The sequence below is a fragment of the Varroa jacobsoni genome, unplaced genomic scaffold, assembly GCF_002532875.2.
Source record: "Varroa jacobsoni isolate VJ856 unplaced genomic scaffold, vjacob_1.0 scaffold_354, whole genome shotgun sequence".
Taxonomy (NCBI): Eukaryota; Metazoa; Arthropoda; class Arachnida; order Mesostigmata; family Varroidae; genus Varroa; species Varroa jacobsoni.
This window is the reverse complement of record NW_019213256.1, coordinates 78,955-99,235: the sequence shown is the minus strand read 5'-3', so window position 1 is coordinate 99,235 and position 20,281 is coordinate 78,955. Positions and strand designations below refer to the sequence as shown.

Here is a 20,281-nt window from a genome sequence, read left to right as displayed (position 1 = left end):
AGATATTACTAACAGTACTTTATTTTTTGTCTTTATCATAATTTCGAAAAGGTAATGGAAGCGGCCAAGCTAGCAAATGCTCACGACTTTATCATGTCGTTTGAGAAAGGCTACAATACTCAAGTAGGCGAACGCGGCGTTACTATTAGTGGAGGCCAAAGACAGCGAATTGCAATTGCACGCGCCCTCCTCAAAAACCCGCAGGTTAGCGTTCGAATCTATACGTATATATATATATTAACAGCAACAATAGCAATAACATGATCTGCAGGGTTTCTACATGATTGTTGTTACTATTATTTCAGTTCTAAGCGTCTATGACCTTTATTAGCTACGCAATAATTTCTGTTACATACTTAACATTGTGCGAAGATTCCATTTGGTTTTTTTGTGTAAATAATGTCAGTTCATTAAATAACAATAGAATGAGCAGAAATGACAGAAGATTTAGTCTTCCCGAATGCATTTAATTCACGTACAATTACTTTTAAAGCCTTTATTGAACAGTATACCCTTAATTTATTGCTGGTTGAATTGCTTAAAATATTACAAAATTAAACGAAATAATGTTTTTTTAATAAATTGGAAGTTCCCAGTTTGGATTGTACAATTATTTTTTTTGTCGAACAGATTCTGATCCTAGACGAGGCAACAAGTGCTCTGGACACCCAGTCTGAAAAAATGGTACAAGAGACTCTCGACCGAATCGTCAAGGGAAAAACAGTACTTGTGATTGCTCATAGACTTAGCACCATTCGTAACGCTGATATCATCTACGTCCTGCGAAACGGAAAAGTTGTTGAGGTAAACGTTGGCTTTAACATTGCTAAAATCAGCTGATGAAAGGCAAAGTTCCCTTACAGTTTTGTTAAAAGAGACGCATCAGTTTGCATAATTGTGAACATACTTAGTCAAACGGCCCTTTGATTGCATTTCGTACCATATATGGAATAGTTGACAAGATTTTGTAAGAACACTGTTGTGCATTGCTGCCGTCGACATATATAGTTGTTCTCATCATTTCCCATTTCGGTAGCACTATATTGTTTCAGATGACGCTCACCTTTCAATGTTAGTTAAAACGATGTATGGTTTCAAAGCTGTTTCGTTGTGAGCTTAATTCGGATGAGAATGTGAGATGATTATACATTATTTATGAATGGCAAGTTCGGCCTACGCTAAAATACGCTTCTCATACTTTTAACGGGTCGTTTCAGAGTGGCGATCACGCAACGCTCACGTCGCTGAAAGGGGTATACTGGAGACTAGTACAAGAACAAGTACAAGATAACCCAATGGAATCGGAAAGCAAATCATTTTTTGGCAGATCTTCAGGATAAGCACTTTTTATTTCACTAATTATTTGCAGTTTAAACCATTTAAATAGGAAGATAGACAAAGTATTTTTTGGTTAATATTTCGTAGAATTTCAGTTCTCTCATGTAAACGTAAAATGTCATCCAGGATCATAGTGTTGATATTTAGAAGACCAAGTCGCAAAGAGAAATAGCCCATGAACGCGTCACATGGATCGTATGTAGCTTCATTTTACGTCACGTGTAGGATTATACGAAGGATTGTTTGGGATGTGCATTACTCAGCCTTTATTATTAAATTTCTAGCCATTTATATTACCCATATTTGTTGGCAGTATGTTTTATAGTATTCATATTTACCTGGTTTATGTTTGTTATTTACTGCTTGAGCGGGAAATTTGAATTTCTTTAGATTCAGAATAAACTGAGATGGTAGCATAATCTTAAAATTGAGTTAATTGGTGCGTTTAAAATCGTAATTTTTTCGAGTTTTTTCATCATAAGCAGTGTTTCTATGTCGGAATTTCGGGAAAAATCAATTATTAATCGATCTTTTTCGCTGGTCTTAAACCGACAGTGAACGGTATAGCAAGTGGGTATGCGGTAACAAAATAAGCGGAAGCAGCTTGCACTATATAGAGTAGAAAGAAATGTGCACAGTGTTATAGAAAAGTGAATTTCCTGTCCTGGATCGTTGGCAAAAAAGTTTCAGATGGATATGGCTTTCGTATCACGGATTGTTTACGAAGGCTGAAGGTGTAGGTCATGTGTCATGAAAGGCAGGCAGATACTCTCTGAGATCGCTAAACGTTGGAGATTCACTTGATGTTGTTTGTCTTTCAAGCCTCCTAAACATAAAGCAGCAAATCATCTTCAATTTTTCTTGAAGAGAGCATTTTTACAACCGATGTAAAAATCAACTGACAAGACATCATGCTACCCGGAAAGGCGAGACTATCAAACGTTTATCTGAATGTTATTCTTTATCATATTTTGTCCGATCGTGGATAGGCGAAGTGTTTGGAGGAAGGCTATGGGTCTTTCAGTGGGGTGGTATATTGGCTCGTAGTGGTCAAATAGTGTAGCGTCGGGTACGGTACAATACGAGCCCGGAAAGAGCGCATGTGGCCGTCAAACATTCCAGGTAGAACTCGTTAGGTTATTATTATTATATATAAAGCTATAAAGCGAGAATCCAAGGAGCCGCTATGTGACAACATTGACTAGCCAGTTCGTATTATCAAGAACGCGCTCTCGCGATTTCAAAGGGAAATTTTAAGGTAAGCCTGCGATAGGTTTAGGTTTTAAAGTTCTAGCTGTCATCAAAATGAGCTGAAGCACCGACGTGTATTCAGTCAATATAAAATCCTATTATATTACCGGATTTCGTGTTATTTTGGCCCATAACTATTGTCTTTTCACGCTAGTTCAAAAACCTGCTGTTTAGGTTAATCCATTGTTAAAACTGCTAAGGATGAAGGCCATATAAGGCTACTCTTCGTAGTCTAAATGGAGTGAGAGATGACTACTTGCTAATCGGTGTAAGAGGCGATATCGCGCGAAAAACCGGGGGCCTTGGTCAGAAACATCACTTCAGTATACAATTTAGTGCAATTTTGGACTGAATTGATGGGTCCAGAGGGGAGCACCCTTACTATATGACTCCGTTCTTAACTGGGACACGGGAACTTCTAGAGTTGCTTGCATAGAATAGGCAAGGACCCTTTGCCGATATCTGTGCACTGTAGAAGCGGTGCTAAAGCTGATGCCAAGTACAATATGATGGACTGCCATGTATTGGAACTGGCACGATGAATGAAAGCGACAGATTTGCGAGACAACTGAAAAATTGCGCCTAGAAAACTAATCAGAAATACAGCAGTTGAAAAAGAGCGCTAAAGAGAAAACAAGCCGAACAACAATCAGCCGAAGAAGAAAAATAACCGTAGACCCAAATCGCTCCGCATAACATGAGATGATGGCACTTGAAGGCCGACTAGAATATACACGGGACCGATTAATGTACAATCGATACTGGAAGCTTCAGTCTGAAGTAATATTTCGCTCATTTCCAAACCAAGGCTCAAACATACGCGGCACAGGATTTAGCGGAAAGGTATATCTTACTACAAAATGTGTGCTCTCAACATTTTTGAATATAAAAAAAAATATATATATATATGAAAAAAAAAAAAAATATATATATATATATTTTTTTTTTTCTTTTTTTTTTTTTGATAAAATACACGTTTCTTACTTTTCCATTAGCTGTTTATTTATCCAACTGCCGCAAGTAAATACAATCCTGTAGTAAAGGTGACAACAGTACCGTAGAAGTTCCATGTTCCGAGTCCATCTGAGGTTTCTCACTTACTTGACGACACGAAGACATTCGGTTTTCATCTAGTGCTGGCAGCCTTTGTTTAAATTCATTATTATAATTAGTCGTTATGTACATCGGTGGTGCGGTCCTTGAAATCGGAGGGGTACAGATCTATTGACAGTCGTTACAAAATGAAGATTCCGCGCCAAAAACGTCGCGGTAATAAAGTACATCTATTGCATAGAATATTTTAAAATTATAGAGTTTTTCACTTTATAAAAGAAATGGTCAACTATCATGCGAATTTAAGCGACACCTTTTGATTTTCCTAATCTAAACATCGTCAGCATGTTAATTCAAACAGCTAGTAGTAGTTAATGATAACATACGTTCAACTACAACAGGTCAGTAATAACAAAAATTATCATAGTATTAACAATAAATATTGCAGCCCCATGACGCCAACCGTGTGTATGCATTGGCAGCCATTTCCTATTCTCGAATGTTCTCTCTCATTTTCTCACACGTACACTGCAGTACACCTAATAATGGCCTAATCTGTATTAACTATGCATTTGAAAATTTCTCCAGGAAAGCTTATACCAGGATGAATATCCACATAATGATGCTTCTGAAATTGTGCCAAGAAATTGGGGTTCAAACGGTTGGTGGAGCTACAAATTAGGTTCTTCGAATTAGGTTAGGCTGATCAGTTCTGATCCTGACGGAACTATGCTAACAATTCTCCATTAGTTTCTGAGTTCAAAAGTCTACGATTTCCTGCGATACTCATTTTCAATATCAATGTTTGCGACTCTCGTAGTGTGTTTCTTCTCGTAGAATTTAGTTTTAATTAAAGTCCCCATACGCAGACCTTTTGTTCCTTGCCACTGCTAGCCACAAAGTCGCCCGACGGACTCCAACTGGTGCAAACGATAGCTGAAGTAAATTTTCGAAGTTTAACTTCTAGTTTATTGGTCAATGTGCTCCAAACAAACAGTGTACCATCAGCCGAGCCGACCACGACGCGGGTGCCATCCGAACTAAACTTCGCTCGTGTAAAATCGTAGCCCACTCGGAAATCGTCATCACTGAAATACATGATAGGTTTACTAAGACTTGCCACAACAAACGCCACAAACGACAGTGATACAAAAACATAGCCCGTAGCTAAACAGATAATAATTAACGACGAGGTAGAGGTCCACAGAGGCGAAATATAGAAATAGTCAAGCTTACAGAAAGAATCAATTATTACGGCAGTTAGATCCAATTAAAGTAAAGAAATGGTAAAATGGAAAATTAAGAGTAAAAATTAGGTTGAAAACGAAAATGACATTGAGTGGGTTGAGCACATATAACAAGACGTAAGCTGACGCAAGCGGTGCGATACAATTGTCACGGGCATGCGAACGAGCATGCCCGTGACAATTGTATCATGACATTTTAAAAAGGGAAATCGAAATGAAACGAAAGCTTTATGGACACAGATATTTATATCAGTCGGTGAATGTCTCTCTTAATATATACACGCATATATACAGACACAAATATATTTTTCTATAATATTGTTTTACATTAATTAACAATGTGCGTCAGATTTATCTCAGAATCACATAATCAACCAAGAAGGAGCATAACTACCGATAGTTCTGTTTTTTATCCTCAGTTATAAAAAACAAACAACACATCAAAGAAATAGTAGTACAACAGAAAGAGATACTGAAGGAAAGAATCAAGTGTTACAAATACCAAGAGGTGTATATATATTCATATAAGTTAACAATTACAAAAAGCTATGGTATTCTATCAAATAATAGTCAAGTCTTGTCTGTTTTTCAACCTTAATCTTGTACACGTTTTCATTCGTTTTTCCGTGAATGCGAAAAAAAAGGTTTAGACTAAATAGAACGCAGCAAATCCGATAAATTTATCCTTGAGAACATCTAGCTTGGTCAGTCCTCTCTTCAAGAACCGGTGGCTCAATCTTCCATCAAATCGCGAAACCTTTTGGACTGTTTCTTAAATAATGCAAAACTGCTAAGTACACCCTGATAAAAATATAAAATAATCAATGTGTTTATGTAATTTTTTTTTCAATTATGGAGGCTAATGATTTACTTAACATGGTCAAACAACAGTATTATGTTCTCTGGATATCGAAAGATGAATTATTTCTAACTCGGTTGGAATATTCTTTCTGCTGAGAATTAGCAACATCAGAATGCGGACAAAAAAGTTAAAGGTAAATATTATCGGTTGTTTTTACTACGAATCACAGCTTTTTACTTACCAGAAGGTCGACAGAACCTGGTTGGCACGTACATCGATGACTTTGAGAGTGTCATCACGCACACAGCAGAGAACATAAAACCGATCACTCGAAAGATCGAGAGAAGTAATTTTACCGCCGAGCAAAATTTCCGTTGGTGAAGTGTCACTCCGAGTATACCAGAAACGAACTTTCTTGTCAAAGTGGCCGCTGATGATATTCGTTGCTGTGGGGACGGTAATATAAAAACCTCGTCATAACGACTTTAGATATTGAATTTAATCTAAAAACAAATAACTTTCGTCTTTTTCTTTTTTAACATACGTACATTGGTTCGATGAAAGAGGATTGAGGGACGTTTTTTTTATGTAATACCTATTATCGTCTCTTAGGACTTCATAGGCTTAAGCACCTTTTTATATGACATGCAAGTAAGCAAATCTCTTTGCGTATATCAAACATGAGAAGAACTAACTTTTAACTAAAATTTTATTAATCGCACGAATTAGACAATGAAAATTGATTAAGTCTAATCCAATAAGTTTAGATTAGCTGACACAAAGATCAAATGCATTCGATCGCAGCTAACATCATCCTACAAAAGCGCCGCAAAAAAAGGGCACAGTGTTGTACTGACTGTAACCAGTGTGAATTATTTGATACTAAGCTGCTACGAAAGCCTACCAGCGCAATCAGATATAATGAGATCGTTGCATGACGAGCCCGCAAAAAGTGTTCGCAGACAGCAGTTCTTTTTGAGGTCCCACAATTTGAGAGTGCGATCATGTGAGCCCGTGGCCACATTTGAGGTCCCATTCAAAAACTTCGCAGCCATAACTTTGGCGCTGTGACCTGTCAAGGTATGCTGCAATACTCCAACAATAAAACAATTTGCAAAATCAATGTTTACGAATAGCATAAATCTTTTCATGGAAAAAAGAAGTACCTTGAAAACTTTAATACAGTTTTTACTAAGCGAAATAAAGACAGACCCTCAGGCGCTGGTCGTGTATAGTCCAAACTCTGGCCGACATGTCGTTGTTAGCGGCAAGAACAGCTTCGTCTTCAGTATCCATGCAGATTGAGGTGATCGCCATGTTACTTCCACTAAGCGTGCATCGAAGCGACGCGAATTCCCCGTTAAAATCCCATATCTTAACCTTGCGGTCAGCGCCACCCGTCGCCAACATCTTCGATGAGTAAGACCATTGCACAGCGTAAACTTCGCCGTCGTGAGCATCCTTCGGTCGAGATAGAGACGAAAAAGACCATCTAAATACATTATCGAGTAGGACAGCTGACAAAGAACAGAGAATATTTTGATCTATAACCGTTCTTACTTGCAAAACATAGAAAAATAAATAGAAAACGCAGTTTTCACAAATTAATTGTTGCTAAACTCCTCAAATCGAATTCCGTACTAATGTCTGAGCAGAAAAAATAAGCTTCCAATGTTCGCCTATAACAATTTCGCTAACTACGGGGGTAGCTATTATACACCCGTACTAGATTTCAAGTCCAGCCATTCAGTTTAGAAATTCAACTATCATTCGAGTTGTCTCAACACAAGCACCCGCACCCATCCAAGTGAGAATGCAAATGCCCATATTTAAAGCGCTGCATCGAGTTAGCAGTTGACTGCTTTCATCAATGCAAACTTGATGCTAGTATAAGCTGAATAGAGCTAATGTGCCTGAGTCCTTTTTCATATACGCCATACTTCGTACCGCATATGGACTTTATCGTCCGCCGTATAGCTATACCAGCCCAAAAATGACTTGTACGTACGAATTTCGTGATTAGTTGATTGGGTAGTGTCGAAAATGCACCAGGTGCTGGACCTTCCTCAAGGGCAACTGTCACCTCTTCTCTAGCTGCGTCCTGCAGCTGCTTTTGCATTTGCTTCTGTTTACGTTGCACAAACTTTTCATTCTCTTCGTTCATGATTTGCGCATGCTCCGCCTTCAATTTGATAAATCTGCAAGTGCACGTCATTTCTAATATGTCAACACAAGTTTGTGTTTCAACAACGTCTAAACAAATATTGAAAACCTAGATAAGTACTTTCACCGATCGAGTACTAGATAAGTATTCCATTTCCAATTTAGTGCACCAGGCACTAGAGCAAAACCGGCCGCTGGCTTTGACTGAATGTGCTTCAAAACGTTACTAGCATATTTCATTTGCTAAAGACTGACTATACGGATGCGTACTATCGTGCTGGTACACCCTAATTAAATCATGCCTGTAGCTTAGCAATAAAAATGATAGATTAGTGGACTTAGTAGCGTAATTATGTCAAATCAATGCTGACTACAAGCCACTTCTTGCATGGTTTCTTTTTCTCTACAGACAGCATTAGCCACAGTATTTAATAAGTTGATATATTTATGCTGGTTTGATGCTCATACAAAGATTCAAATAAAACAGACTAGTGATAGTGGGAAAGTTATTGAGTACACGAAGAAAAGTATAACGAGGACAGTTCGGCGAATTTGTTGCGACCTACTAGGCTTATCAACTATCTTTGTATCAAAAAAAACGGTATAGCCAACAAAGACCACCGGACAGTTGGTTCGACGCAGTCAGTCTGTGCACTTATAACGACTTCCCAGAGCAGCGCACGAAGCTTGCTACCATGGTTGGCACGAAAAGCTACTTCAAACAGTCGTATCGATTCAAATATATCTCATTTTCTTGCTTAAACAATCGCAAATTTATAATTTCTGGTTGACAAACATCAGATAATGATTTTTGAGGTTTGTCTAGACTTGATGGACTTAACGGTTTTCAGAACGGAACGTCCTTATCAAAAAGTATTACCCCCAAAAAAAAAGACTAGGTAAAGAATACTGGCAAAAATAGGCAAATGACAGATAATAATAGAAGCATCCGTGAACTTTGCTTTGCATATTTCTTGACGTCGATTGATTTACCTCATTTATTTTATGGTTTCACACCCCGCTTAATATAGACCAGCAGAGCTGTAGTATACCCAATAGTTATTTCGTTACAGATATTGAGCTTAACTTCGCCCATTACACTTTTACAGCCATTTATCGGTCAAGCAACGGTGCTTGATCGGTGTTAGAAGAAGTCTAAGATGTGCTGTTTGTTCATTAGACACCGAAATCTTCACGGGCGTGCGGTCGCAGTTCTCGCGAGATCACGTCATATTAATTCTATTGACCCGTCGTTTCGTATCAATGACCGCGTCACTTGATAAAGTTTTTCTACTTTCTTGTCACAATCACTGATTACCCTAATGGAGTGATTCCGTTTTTGCTATTGGATTAGTCCCAATAATATCATTGCCCTTTCGAAAATCAATCGAATTCGCATTACACCTTCCTATGCGAAAAAGAAGCTCTACTTCTAGAAATAAGCGCTTATACAATTTGCACCATATGCTGGAATGGTTCACATTTCGCCAATTTTCGATAAGCATTACTACTTTAGCTCTTAATAAAAACAAACATAAAATTTTGCTAAAATCCAATGCTCTGCCTAATTTGTACACCTTAGATAAATAGACAAATCACCAAATAGATCCCTAAAAGAATCAAACCGGCTTAATTAGTTTTGCGTCTTAAGAGAGAAAAAAAACACCCCCTAGAACATTTTCTACTTATAACGTCGTATTTTTGAAAATAATCAAACTAGTTAGCGCTGTCTAGTGATTTCTGATCTATGTATTCCAAAATAAACGAGCAAAACCACAACGGGCGTAATTTATCAGTAGACAATCAGCATAATAGGAAGAGATATCACGTCGGCCACAGATGCTGAGCAATCCGTTTTCAACTGACACACAAACATTTTAGATTTTACAGCTACTACTAAACGACAAAGTATGCAGAAACTCGCCGGAGCTTTATGTGTTGATTGAAATATTGTTACTTGTCGTCTTGAGAGTTACTATGTCAACTTTGATTATAGTCACTTTAAAAACTTGAAACGGCACAAGGTTTCATATGTAAATGGAATATCTAACATAAGAACTGCAATTTAAAAAAATGGCTGTACGAGTAAACTGATTAATCTCAAGTAGAAAAATCGGCAGAAAATAAACTTTTTTCTGCGACCGAGTCACACTTGTCCCTCAGCAACGAACGAGGCTCTACTGTTCTTTAGAAACACGTGTGCTCGATTCTGTACTTCGGTAAAAACGGATCACCAGACAGAATCCCTTCTGGCGAGAAAATCAACTGAACGGCACAACGATCCAGTATTACGGAAACATTAGAAACACAAGAAATTCGTGACACAACGAAGTGTCAAGGGCGAAACGCTAAATGACCGCACGGGTGATAAGTGCCGGCTCCTGTAACGAACCGTGTAGTTTTCGTTCCGATTTCAACATGCCTTCATATTATTACATCGTCTCTTACTGTCTTTTCCTCGAAATCTTATGTAGATGGTCGAATATTAGCTAGTGTAAATAAAGAGCACACAAAGTTAACGAATGCTGCGAACTCAAGGTAGGATGTCCATGAAACGCGCAGTCAACTTTATCGCTTATACTCCTGGTTAGCCAATATTGTTAATAAAAAAGATCATAAAAATTAGATAAACGATTTGACAAATAAATGCCCCCATATACAACGTCACCACTTTTTTTAACAGTAATTTCTTTTATTATGACCGCTGAGTCGGTAGACACGTCTATTATACCTATTTAATAGTTTAATCTGGAAACAGAAACAACAAACATAGTACAATCATGATAATAAAATCGATATATTGACATTTTTGTTAATGATGCTCTTCTCCGTGTTTTAATAAATTGTCATGGTGACCACGATGATGATGATAATTCCCATACTAAAAAAGAATGATAAACACGAAAATATACGGCAAGCAAAATTCACAAGGGGTTGCTTGTCACGCAATGCTTCGCTTCCTATCTGTGGATATGCGGTGGAGAAATACGAAGGGCCCCAGATAAAGCGAACGTATCGATGACAATGCCACAAAGTTCCAGTGACGAAAATTGTAGTTCGCTTTTGTCTTCCCGCTTGAGAATCTTATACCACTGTAGTGAACCACTGTGATCAAAAGTGAGCGTGTATTCGTTTTATGCATCTTATCTTAAATGACGAAATGTTTGTGCAGAGGGATAGTGAGTCAGTCTGTTTCAGTTAGAATCTATTTATATGTATATAAGTTACCCATTTCTGATTGGGATTTAATACGTAACTACTCAAATAGAATGTATAGACAGGACATAACTAAAGTTTATTAAAACTACATACAGCAAAGCTTACGACTCATCTACAATGAATTTAGCCTGTTTTCACTTGTAAATACAAAGAATCTCAATAATGATCTGCTAACAGAAAAACTGACGGACATCATATTAGGGTTTGTACCAAAACGGAAACGTACTTAAAAAGTACACCAAATGTACCTTTTAATTTGATTACATACAGAATGGTGCATTGAAATTATAGAAAACCTTAGCGGGCTGTTTGCCATAAAGACATATGTTCATCAGCTACTCCTGGTACCAGAACAAACCTTTACAACAAAACAACAAACTTGTCATGGCATACAACAATATGTCGCCTTTCATATTTGAGCCAAAGTCGACTATGTGCAATATCTATGCGCTTAGCGAAACGGCTGCCGCAAAAAACGAAAAGCCGTATTCTAGTGCGGTACAACGGAAAATCAACGACAGGGAAAGAACGGTGTGGACTTAGAAGTGGGTCAACGTTGTCTAAAAATGCAGTCGACGATCCCTTTGTCCTCATCAGGGTATTAGCGAAGGAATTCGATGTAAATAGGTTAACAATGTTACGAAAACCTTAGGTACTTATCATATATGCCAGAAGTCAGACGGATGCCTTCTAAGTAGAATACACCAAGAGATCTGATCGATGTCGTTTGCTGCCCGGTTTTCTCGAAAATGAAGCAACAGGTAGCCTTCGTTTTTTTCTGACAAGAACTTTTTTTATCTTCGACCCAAAAATCAACCGTAGAGGTGATCACTGAGCTGCTCACAAACCAGAGGTTGCCTATTGTGGATAAAGTAGATTTTCGACAGAAGTTCGGTTTTCGAGTGTAGTATTCAGAAGACGTCGAAAGTATTAAAAAAGATACCTATCTGCATGTTTTTACAAATTAATATGCGACCGTAGATAGCTGAAATGTATGTAGAAGGGCCGTCTTTCAGCCACATGGTGCACCGTCATATATCAGCCGATAAGTGCAGCTTTGATTGCTTGAAAATGCAGTTATATTTTAGAATGAACACTTATTATTACCGAGTATTCCAAATTGAAACTCGTTGGATTACTATGCACAAAGCTTTGTTGAAGCCAACAAAAGGCGTTGGGACATTTGAAGAAGAGAACCTTCACAACAAGTCTGTGAGCGGTTTAGGTCTCGAATTTTGGCTGTAATCGCACTGACAAACGGTTATACTGAATAAACATAACCGTCAAGAGTGACACTTCAGCGCGTAGAAAAGAATCACTAAAGCATTTGTTATTGTTTACGCATAGTTTGAGAGAAAGACCATGAGAAATATTCTTAATTTAAACGCGCTACTCTGTACAAGGTCCGGAGTTAGAACCCGCGGTTTCCGCATTTTTCACCCAAAGGTCTGGACTTCCCAGCCTCCGCGCTGATTAGAGCGTAAATAAGTAGTGTAGACTCAAATAGTGTATACCTATAGGCGAATAAGACAATGATCTAGCAGAATACTCACCCTTTTTCGTAGAAAAGACCCGAAATATCAAGAGGTATCGACACCGCACTCAATACGCAATCACAGGCACGCAGTGGGAATAGGCTTGAATGATCACCCAGTGTAATGATGATGAAATTATTCAAAATATCAAGATTTGCATAGATTCTAAAGCCGATCTTCAAATTTTTTTTATTGTTTAATGCCGAATCCATTGTAGCATGCTCGTACAGTTTGTAAAATCTGTTGAGTCCAAGTAGTAACTGTCTTTTCCCTAGTTAGTGTCAATTGCACAATTCGCACCTAAACAACCCATTGAAAAAATTGACAGTTTCGGCAATTGAAGTTCAACTCGCTTGCATTTGACAATGATTGACTGCTGCCTATATAACAGGATAAGTTAACCATTGACTAACGTCAAAACACAAAGTAACCTTAATCTTTTCCATTATTGGGTTACATTGACAGGCTTTTCGTCGGGAAATCAAATAGTACACAACGATAAAGGCAATCTTCTCCATATACAAGTACTACATAGTTATCTTTAAACGGTCACACATGCCTATTAATGCTAAGATATTAACACCATTAAAAGTACGGGGGTCTCATTGAAATGAGTCCCCCGAACTTTTATACTACGTACGACAGTAATTAACTGCCGAGTAGAGTGAATAGTAAACTTATCTAACTGAATACAGATACGTAGAAATAAATATGTTAGTCCTGATTAAAATTAATCAATCTTAACTCAATAGTATAGTAGCCAGCCTTACGTAAAAAAAATATATATATACACGTACCTTTGAACGAGTTCAATGTTTTCCTTTTCCATAGCATGATGCCTTCTCTCAAGGCTTTCGTAGGTCATGTGAAGCGCATCATGCTCGTCCCTCATCGTCTGATTGGATGCACGGAGACTTTGATTCTCTTCGCGAAGTTTTTTCAGCTCTTCGCTCATAGTATCAATTAAGTATTGCTGTTCGCGTAACTGAGATTCTGTCCACCAATTAAGTAATGAAAAGCTCAATTTAGTTCTGTGCACAAATACATATGGCTACTGCTCATTATAATATGTTGCGTGTACCGTGCGAGGTACTAGAAGTAGCTACAAGCGTATCGCACTGATTATTTCTTTTTGTAAGTTTCTACAATTAGATTCTTTTATTAGGCTTGAGATACTGAAATGTGATGCTTACAATTTACCTTTAGATAAAAGTTCCTTATCTTTAGCCTCGTGCTGATTTCGAAGGTCGATAATTTGTTGAGCATGTTCACCTTTCTTTTTAAGTAGTTCTGTATGCTCTTCCTGAAGCTTGTACAGCTTCCTTTCTAATTCTAGAGCACTTCCGTCAGCACTAAAATTTAGTAATTAAATAAAGATTAAATAACTTATTTATTATTACCGTTACATGACCCAATAATCACCTGATAAAACGTCAGTGAAATTTTGTTTCACAGCTACGAATATATAGAGTGAAAAAGGTAGAGCCATTTAAGTAGTCTAAATATATTAGAACGCCTAGCGACGATACCGGATGTAGCACTCGAAGTATAAGTGTAGACTAGAACCAACGAGCAGAATTTTAAAGGCCTCAACTGCTAACGTTAAAAGATAAATTACACGAGTTACTTTTACTTATTCCGTCACGCTTTTCAGTTCCTGCAATCATTCATGAGTGTACATTTGTTAAGGTACTCACCTAGAGGGTGCCCGGCTACGAAGCTCATTATTCTCTTGGCGCAGACTCTCAAGTCTCACATTTAATTGTGTTATTTGCTCTCGTAAGACTTGAACTTGTTCCTGGTATCGGCCGGCTATAACCAAACAAAGAATGTAATGCTCCTGATGAATGTTTCCAACTTATGAAAGCGGCGTTATTCCAGTTTGCCATGTAATAATACATGCCAGTAAAAAAAAATCGGCAAATATTTTTAAACTGCTAACAAATAATATGACATGTCTGTACTTTATGGCACCGCCTTTTGCAACGTTAACAGCCACTATCCCTCAAGGCATGTCTCTGATGCAAATTTTCATCTCTTAAGCTAAGTGGATCCTATTATCAGTGTTCTTTAACGGAAATCTGAAACGTTTGTTGTTTCCTGTCCTTCCCAAACATGTGGTTCTACGACATTTTCGATGTTTTATACGACTGAAGTTGGCCGAATCAGCAGAGCACAACAGTACCTAACTGTCATTAGCACCAAGTAGCCCAGAGATACTCCGATATCCGTGACAAGACGCCCCATCATGCGCAGTCTCCGTCGAGGAACCGTTCTTGTACCTGAGACAAAAGCTTACTCTCAATAACTTCAGCATGTTCCTGCTGCTTTAGTATTCCCTATGCAAAATTATCTTCCCAAATCATAAACCATATCATACTTTGATGGATATTTAATTTTAGGCACGACGCGGTTTTTAAAAAATCGTTCGCCAGAACGTGTGAAAACATGATGGGCACTTTCCCAAGAATTTCGAAATGAGATTCGTCTATGAAACGAACTTTTTTTCCAGTTACCAAACGTTTGATTTCTTACTTGGTCTACACAACGAAGAAATGAATACCAAATAGAACGAGCTCGTTCTATTTGGTATTCATTTATTCGAACGCCTCTTTTGACGGCGAACCGTAATTTTCGACATCGCGAGGTCTCGGCCTTTTAATCTGCTTTAGAGGACATCACACAAGGCCACCATATCTTTTTAGAATTCATAAATAATTACAGGGTCCTTCCGCTACATAGGACGCCCCTTTCCCTTTTTTTTTTTTATCTATTTTGCACGACAACAAGCGGGGGTTTTCCCTCAACTTCTTCGCAATATTGGCTACTGCACACTAAGTAAAAAACATAAAACAGCAATCTTGTCTTATGTAAATTCGTTTTGACGAACTAGTCTACTAATCTGTGGTTGCTGCCTCTTAGAGATATCTGTTCCTTTTCCTATTTTGACACCTTTTACAAAATTGCCAAAAAACATCCGAACTAGTCAGGCCCACCTAAAAACTATTGCTTAGTTGTTCAGCGCTGACAATAGTCGCGTTAGAAGGTGAGATTGGACGTGTCGACTGTACGAAGTGCGAGACATTAGCCCAAAATATGAATGCTGGACTTGCAAAAACCCGATTACAGCAAGTCATCCCGTTTGCGATTACTCAAACAAGATAAGTCAGACGACATTGAAAATCGAGATTATTCGACTCTATTCGACTGAACACCGACTGTATGCATATATACTAAGCGATACGTCTCATAAGCTCACAGGTCATCAATTAAAGTAAGTGCCGAAAATTAAGTTAGATCGTGATCCAGGATGCAAGAAAAATTCTTTATATATTTTAAAAACTCGTACTTAACATTTTCTAAGCCATTGCTGAATGTTGGCTTTTACTTCAAGAAAGTCATATTGAAAACGTGCTGAGGATGAGCATGAAGTGATCCGGCGCAAGCTGTTCTCGCTTAACGAAATTACCACTATAATTTCTTTGGTCTCTGATATGCCGGCATATTCATCTAAGACTCTATTATCGACTCGAGATTTCCGGGGAAAAACTGACGAATTTTAACGAACAAGATTGCCGAAAGCCTTGCACTCTAGCAGAAATAGACCTTGTGTATGAAGAAATCCTTGTTTGGCTTTTGCTACGTCACCTAGTTCTATGTGCTTACCTACTGTAGGTACTCGGAGAGATTCAGTTTTTGGCAGGCATTTATAATATTCCAATAAGATAAATCGAACTGAAATGTGTTACTTGGCTTGATCGTGCCTAAGAATTGACAACGTTCCTTAGAGATATATATATTTTGATGATTCGATGATAAACAGCAGTAGAAGTATGGAGGAAATGAGTAAGCTTCCCCTCGACTATTGCAAATATCGTTATACCTCCTTTTATAGTAGCATTCTACTCAAACTGGTTTTCAACGCGTTCTTAGCAGTAAAAGTCTCCCCTACCTCTAAGAGGTTTCCATTCTTCACAAAAAATGACGCTTAGTAAATAAATAATTTCCTATAATTAGTTCATATAAGCTGAACATTATAATTTTTTCCCATATTTTATGAATTGGTGAATCTTTTTAGGAGAATCAAGCCGTATGGAAAATTAATGTATTGCTTATACTTTTACCATAAGCTATTCCCAATTAGAACGAAATGCAAATTAAAATAGTTTTTTTTTTTGTTTTAATACTGAAATATTGGTTTTATTGTAAAGTAAGGATCTTGGAATAATGTACAGAACAACACATCTGGTAAATGTCTGTCTTAGTTTTACTGGTACATTTGCGTTTATTTTAAGAAATCCTTTGTCACAGTTCTGCATAGTTTTTTAGATGTATCTCAGTGATACAGCGCTTAATCTCCTCCTTCAAATCTTAGGTAGTCGTTAACTTGTTGACATACATTTTGGACGTTAAAAACCTCAGTGAAATAGGCACAATGGCCTTAAATTCTACGATCTCTGCGGCTAACTATCATTGCCCAGGCGGAAAGTTACACGATCAGGGAATATGTCATGCATTAATGCCATTGTTTCGGATGGTATGTAACAAATAGAACCATCCTATAAGGATTACGTATGTTTTAAATTCATAACATAACACTGCGGTACCATGTCCTGATAACGGCCATGATTAACAGAATTTAATTACGCCTCTAGTCCGAAATTCGCATGAGAGAATAACACGCATGAAACGTATGTCGATTTTCATCTTTTCAAATGCGCCAGTTTTGTTTGTTTTCGAAAACATCAACAGAGGAAATGGGCCTCATTGCTAAAAGTAATTTTGTTGGAAACCTCACCCGTTCTTGTTGTTGTTCTTGGTGTTGTTGTTGTTCTGAAATGATCCAATCAGTGAATTCTCTTCGCTGTGCATGGTCTGGAAGCTCAAAGTGTTAGGTCAGCTTAACTTTGTGAGCATGAAGACGTAAATCTTTGGTAAAAATACGCTATATAAAACTTTTCGAAATGTTGAGCATGACAGTGAATGAATGTTCCTGGACTCGTAGTCATATCTGGTTGACAGCCACAATATTTTCTGCTCAACATCGAGCGACAAACACGTGCCCATAGTTTGGCATAAGGAATTGACCCAGTTTTTTTTTTCGAATCTACCGATTATTCTCTCTACACTTGAAACATTTCATCTACTGCCATTAACGGATCCTGGCAATCAAAATTTTATTTACCGATTTTAGAATTCTGTTACTGCTAACCACTATTGCGACATTGCCGCGTTAAGTAAAGAATCAGTCATTGCGCTATCCGTTTTTAATAACAGTGCGCTGTCCCCACCTAATTGTCAGAACAAGTTGACTGTCCAACAACACCAACAGAAATGGCGCGAAATATTAACTGTCCCCTATTATTGGGACACTATATAATATTATTTAAACCTGAGGTTTGTCTGATCTCGTTTTTCATACCTCGTTCACTCAAAATTTCTCGGCCGTGTATATTTTCACTCATATACTGCAACAAATTATCACAAATTTAAAATAAAAGTTGAAGTACGTTTACGGATGTCAAAAAAAAGGCAAAAAAAAAACAGAAATTTGAAACATTCTGATAGTGTGATCACAGGTTACTTATGTTAATTAGTAAAAACGGTTTTGTGCAAATTGAAAAAACACTACTTTTGCGAAAAAATCGTTTTTAAAATCTAAAATGCTTGAGCAGTCAAACACACGCATCATAAATAATCAGCGTATGTTGCCTCTACGAAGTACTTACTCGGCATATTGCCAATCTCTTATATTAGTAGGCATCTTATATGGAAGGTAGTTTCGCGATTTATACAAAGAGGTTCATACCATTTTTTGTCATGCATAAACTAGCAATCGTGACATCACAACATTTTTTCTCCGCCTGCACAACTGCTTCTCTATTTAGCCATGCATGTCCTCGACTGCGTACCAAAAACAGCTGTTTGTTGAAATAATTGCGCGGAATATAATGTGTGTTCTCGAGTATTATCTATTTAATCAAGTTATTAAACAAGATAACTCATGAATTACAATAATAGGCATTAAAATTGTAATACTTCCTCATGTTTGAGTAGCGACGCCACCTGTTTTGATGAGGCTAGTCGTCAGAAAGCAGTAGCTACATTGGTCTTACGAAAACTTTCACCTTGAGTCATGAGTGTACCAATATGAAATTGTCTGATCAACTAACAGCTTTGTTTCAGAATAACAAACCGTGCCTCGTATTAAAAAAGATATATAACAAACATTATATATTGTGTATATTTAAAAAAATATGATTCAAGTCAATGTCTTTGTTGTCACCTAATAGGCCCTGTTTTGGATTTAGATTCTAAAACGACTTCAGAGGTAGACTCTGGGCCGGACTGCTTTTTATTGCCTTGTTTTTGATGCCCAAAAATAATTTCGTGTTTTTTAAGCCCTGCTGTTTCCTAAGAAAATCCCTGATTATTACTATCTACCTTCGCTTCATTTAACATTGCCCCATAAAATTAGTTAGTCGTACAATTTATTATCGACTGTGAAAAGCTACATATTCAACTGGTATTTACCTGGGATATCCAAATAATATTCCATTAATCACCGGATAAATATTTACGTTTCAGTAACCATATTTGTCTTCTGTAGACGTTAGTATCAATAATAGTATCGAAGTAAATGTTATTGAAAAACCGTAGCATATTCAAAAGAATTACGCTAACATTATATTGCTCTATAATGTAAAATAGTGACAGTTAAAACTTGCAAACTAAAAAACCCGCATAGCACACTAGAAATAGCATAGTACTTTAGGCTTTTAAAAAAATGAAAGAATCACTGACTTGTTCTGACAATCTCCTCAAACACTCCTTTCTCCTTACGATTGCGTTCGTCAAGTTCCTCGTTTATTTTGTACAGCCACGGCTGTTCCATCGTTTCCGACCTTAACAAGTTATTTATATTACTAATAATACACTATGAATTTCACTTGCTCAAGGCACAGCATCAACCCAAGGCTTATTCACGAGCATTCGCACAGCCGAAGCTGCCGTTTGTCTATCAATGTCTACCCATTAGAACAAGCACACTGTTATATCCACTGACTATAACTGCTACTATGTCCCAGTGTCAGCGCCACTGGGATCTATTGAGGGAAAAAATTGGTGATCGTTAGTCAGATTCGAACCCCGCCTAGGATTAGTGCAGAGAATTACCCGGAAGTGATGAAATTGGGACGTCGTGTAACAGTTGGTTTTGATAGACGTCCAGCATTACCTCGCAACAGCGTAATGTTTTTTTTCATTTAACTGATCCACGGTTCGTTCAGTAAGTATATATCTGCTCGTTACTTAATTAAATCATTGTAATGCAGAGAATTGGATCGCAGCTTCCGAGCGATAGAAGCAGTATCGATTCAACTATTATGGTCGTCCCACCGAAGTCTGCTCGGAAGGTGAATATAAACATAAACACTACACCCTTTCCTGTCAAATTCACCTCCATGGTACTGTTAGACGCAAGCAGTTTTGAGTAGTATAGGTAAATGATGCCGAAATCATCCATTTTAAGACTTTAGTTCTTTTAATAATGCTGTGAAGATTCTTCCCATATCCAGAGCCAATCATTAGGAACTGTAGGACAATTGTTTATTCTCTAGGCCCGGGGTTAACAACGCGCGAAACCGTTATAATTTAAATTTAGGTCGCATCTG

The 20,281-nt window shown here is 37.6% G+C and overlaps 2 protein-coding genes across 5 annotated transcripts; one reads left to right on the top strand and one right to left on the bottom strand.

Annotated features, from left to right (window-relative positions):
* Positions 1-51: 51 nt before the first annotated feature.
* On the top strand, positions 52-1,769 carry LOC111259636 (mitochondrial potassium channel ATP-binding subunit; the record flags this gene model as incomplete). The annotated part of the gene is given in 3 exon segments (XM_022831789.1): positions 52-204; positions 631-804; positions 1,218-1,769. Coding segments are annotated over 3 exon segments (450 nt in total), but the record flags the coding sequence as incomplete, so codon positions are not given.
* Positions 1,770-3,565: 1,796 nt separating this feature from the next.
* On the bottom strand, positions 3,566-19,914 carry Atg16 (Autophagy-related 16). 4 transcript variants are annotated; one of them, XM_022831802.2, is made up of 10 exons: positions 19,785-19,914; positions 14,306-14,420; positions 13,809-13,960; positions 13,406-13,601; positions 12,627-12,710; positions 7,700-7,889; positions 6,904-7,152; positions 6,596-6,776; positions 5,933-6,137; positions 3,566-4,730 (listed from the first exon to the last, which is right to left on the bottom strand). In XM_022831802.2, the coding sequence occupies exons 1-10, from the start codon at positions 19,840-19,842 to the stop codon at positions 4,493-4,495; spliced, it is 1,668 nt and encodes a 555-aa protein (XP_022687537.1). In that variant the 5' UTR covers positions 19,843-19,914; the 3' UTR covers positions 3,566-4,492. The 4 variants fall into 4 exon arrangements, with proteins under 4 accessions (XP_022687537.1, XP_022687535.1, XP_022687539.1 ...); XM_022831800.2 differs by lacking the exon at positions 19,785-19,914 and adding an exon at positions 19,413-19,704; XM_022831804.2 differs by lacking the exons at positions 6,596-6,776; positions 19,785-19,914 and adding an exon at positions 19,413-19,704.
* Positions 19,915-20,281: the final 367 nt, after the last annotated feature.

Bases quoted from the DNA above. Each gene is read 5' to 3' on its own strand.
- Atg16 (XM_022831800.2), bottom strand. From the start codon at position 19,503: ATGGAACAGCCGTGGCTGTACAAAATAAACGAGGAACTTGACGAACGC. The intron at 13,961-14,305 runs GTGAGTACCTTA...ACTAAATTTTAG, and splicing joins CGTAGCCGGGCACCCTCTAG to TGCTGACGGAAGTGCTCTAG. The intron at 6,138-6,595 runs GTAGGCTTTCGT...CCGTCCCCACAG, and splicing joins CATTATATCTGATTGCGCTG to CAACGAATATCATCAGCGGC.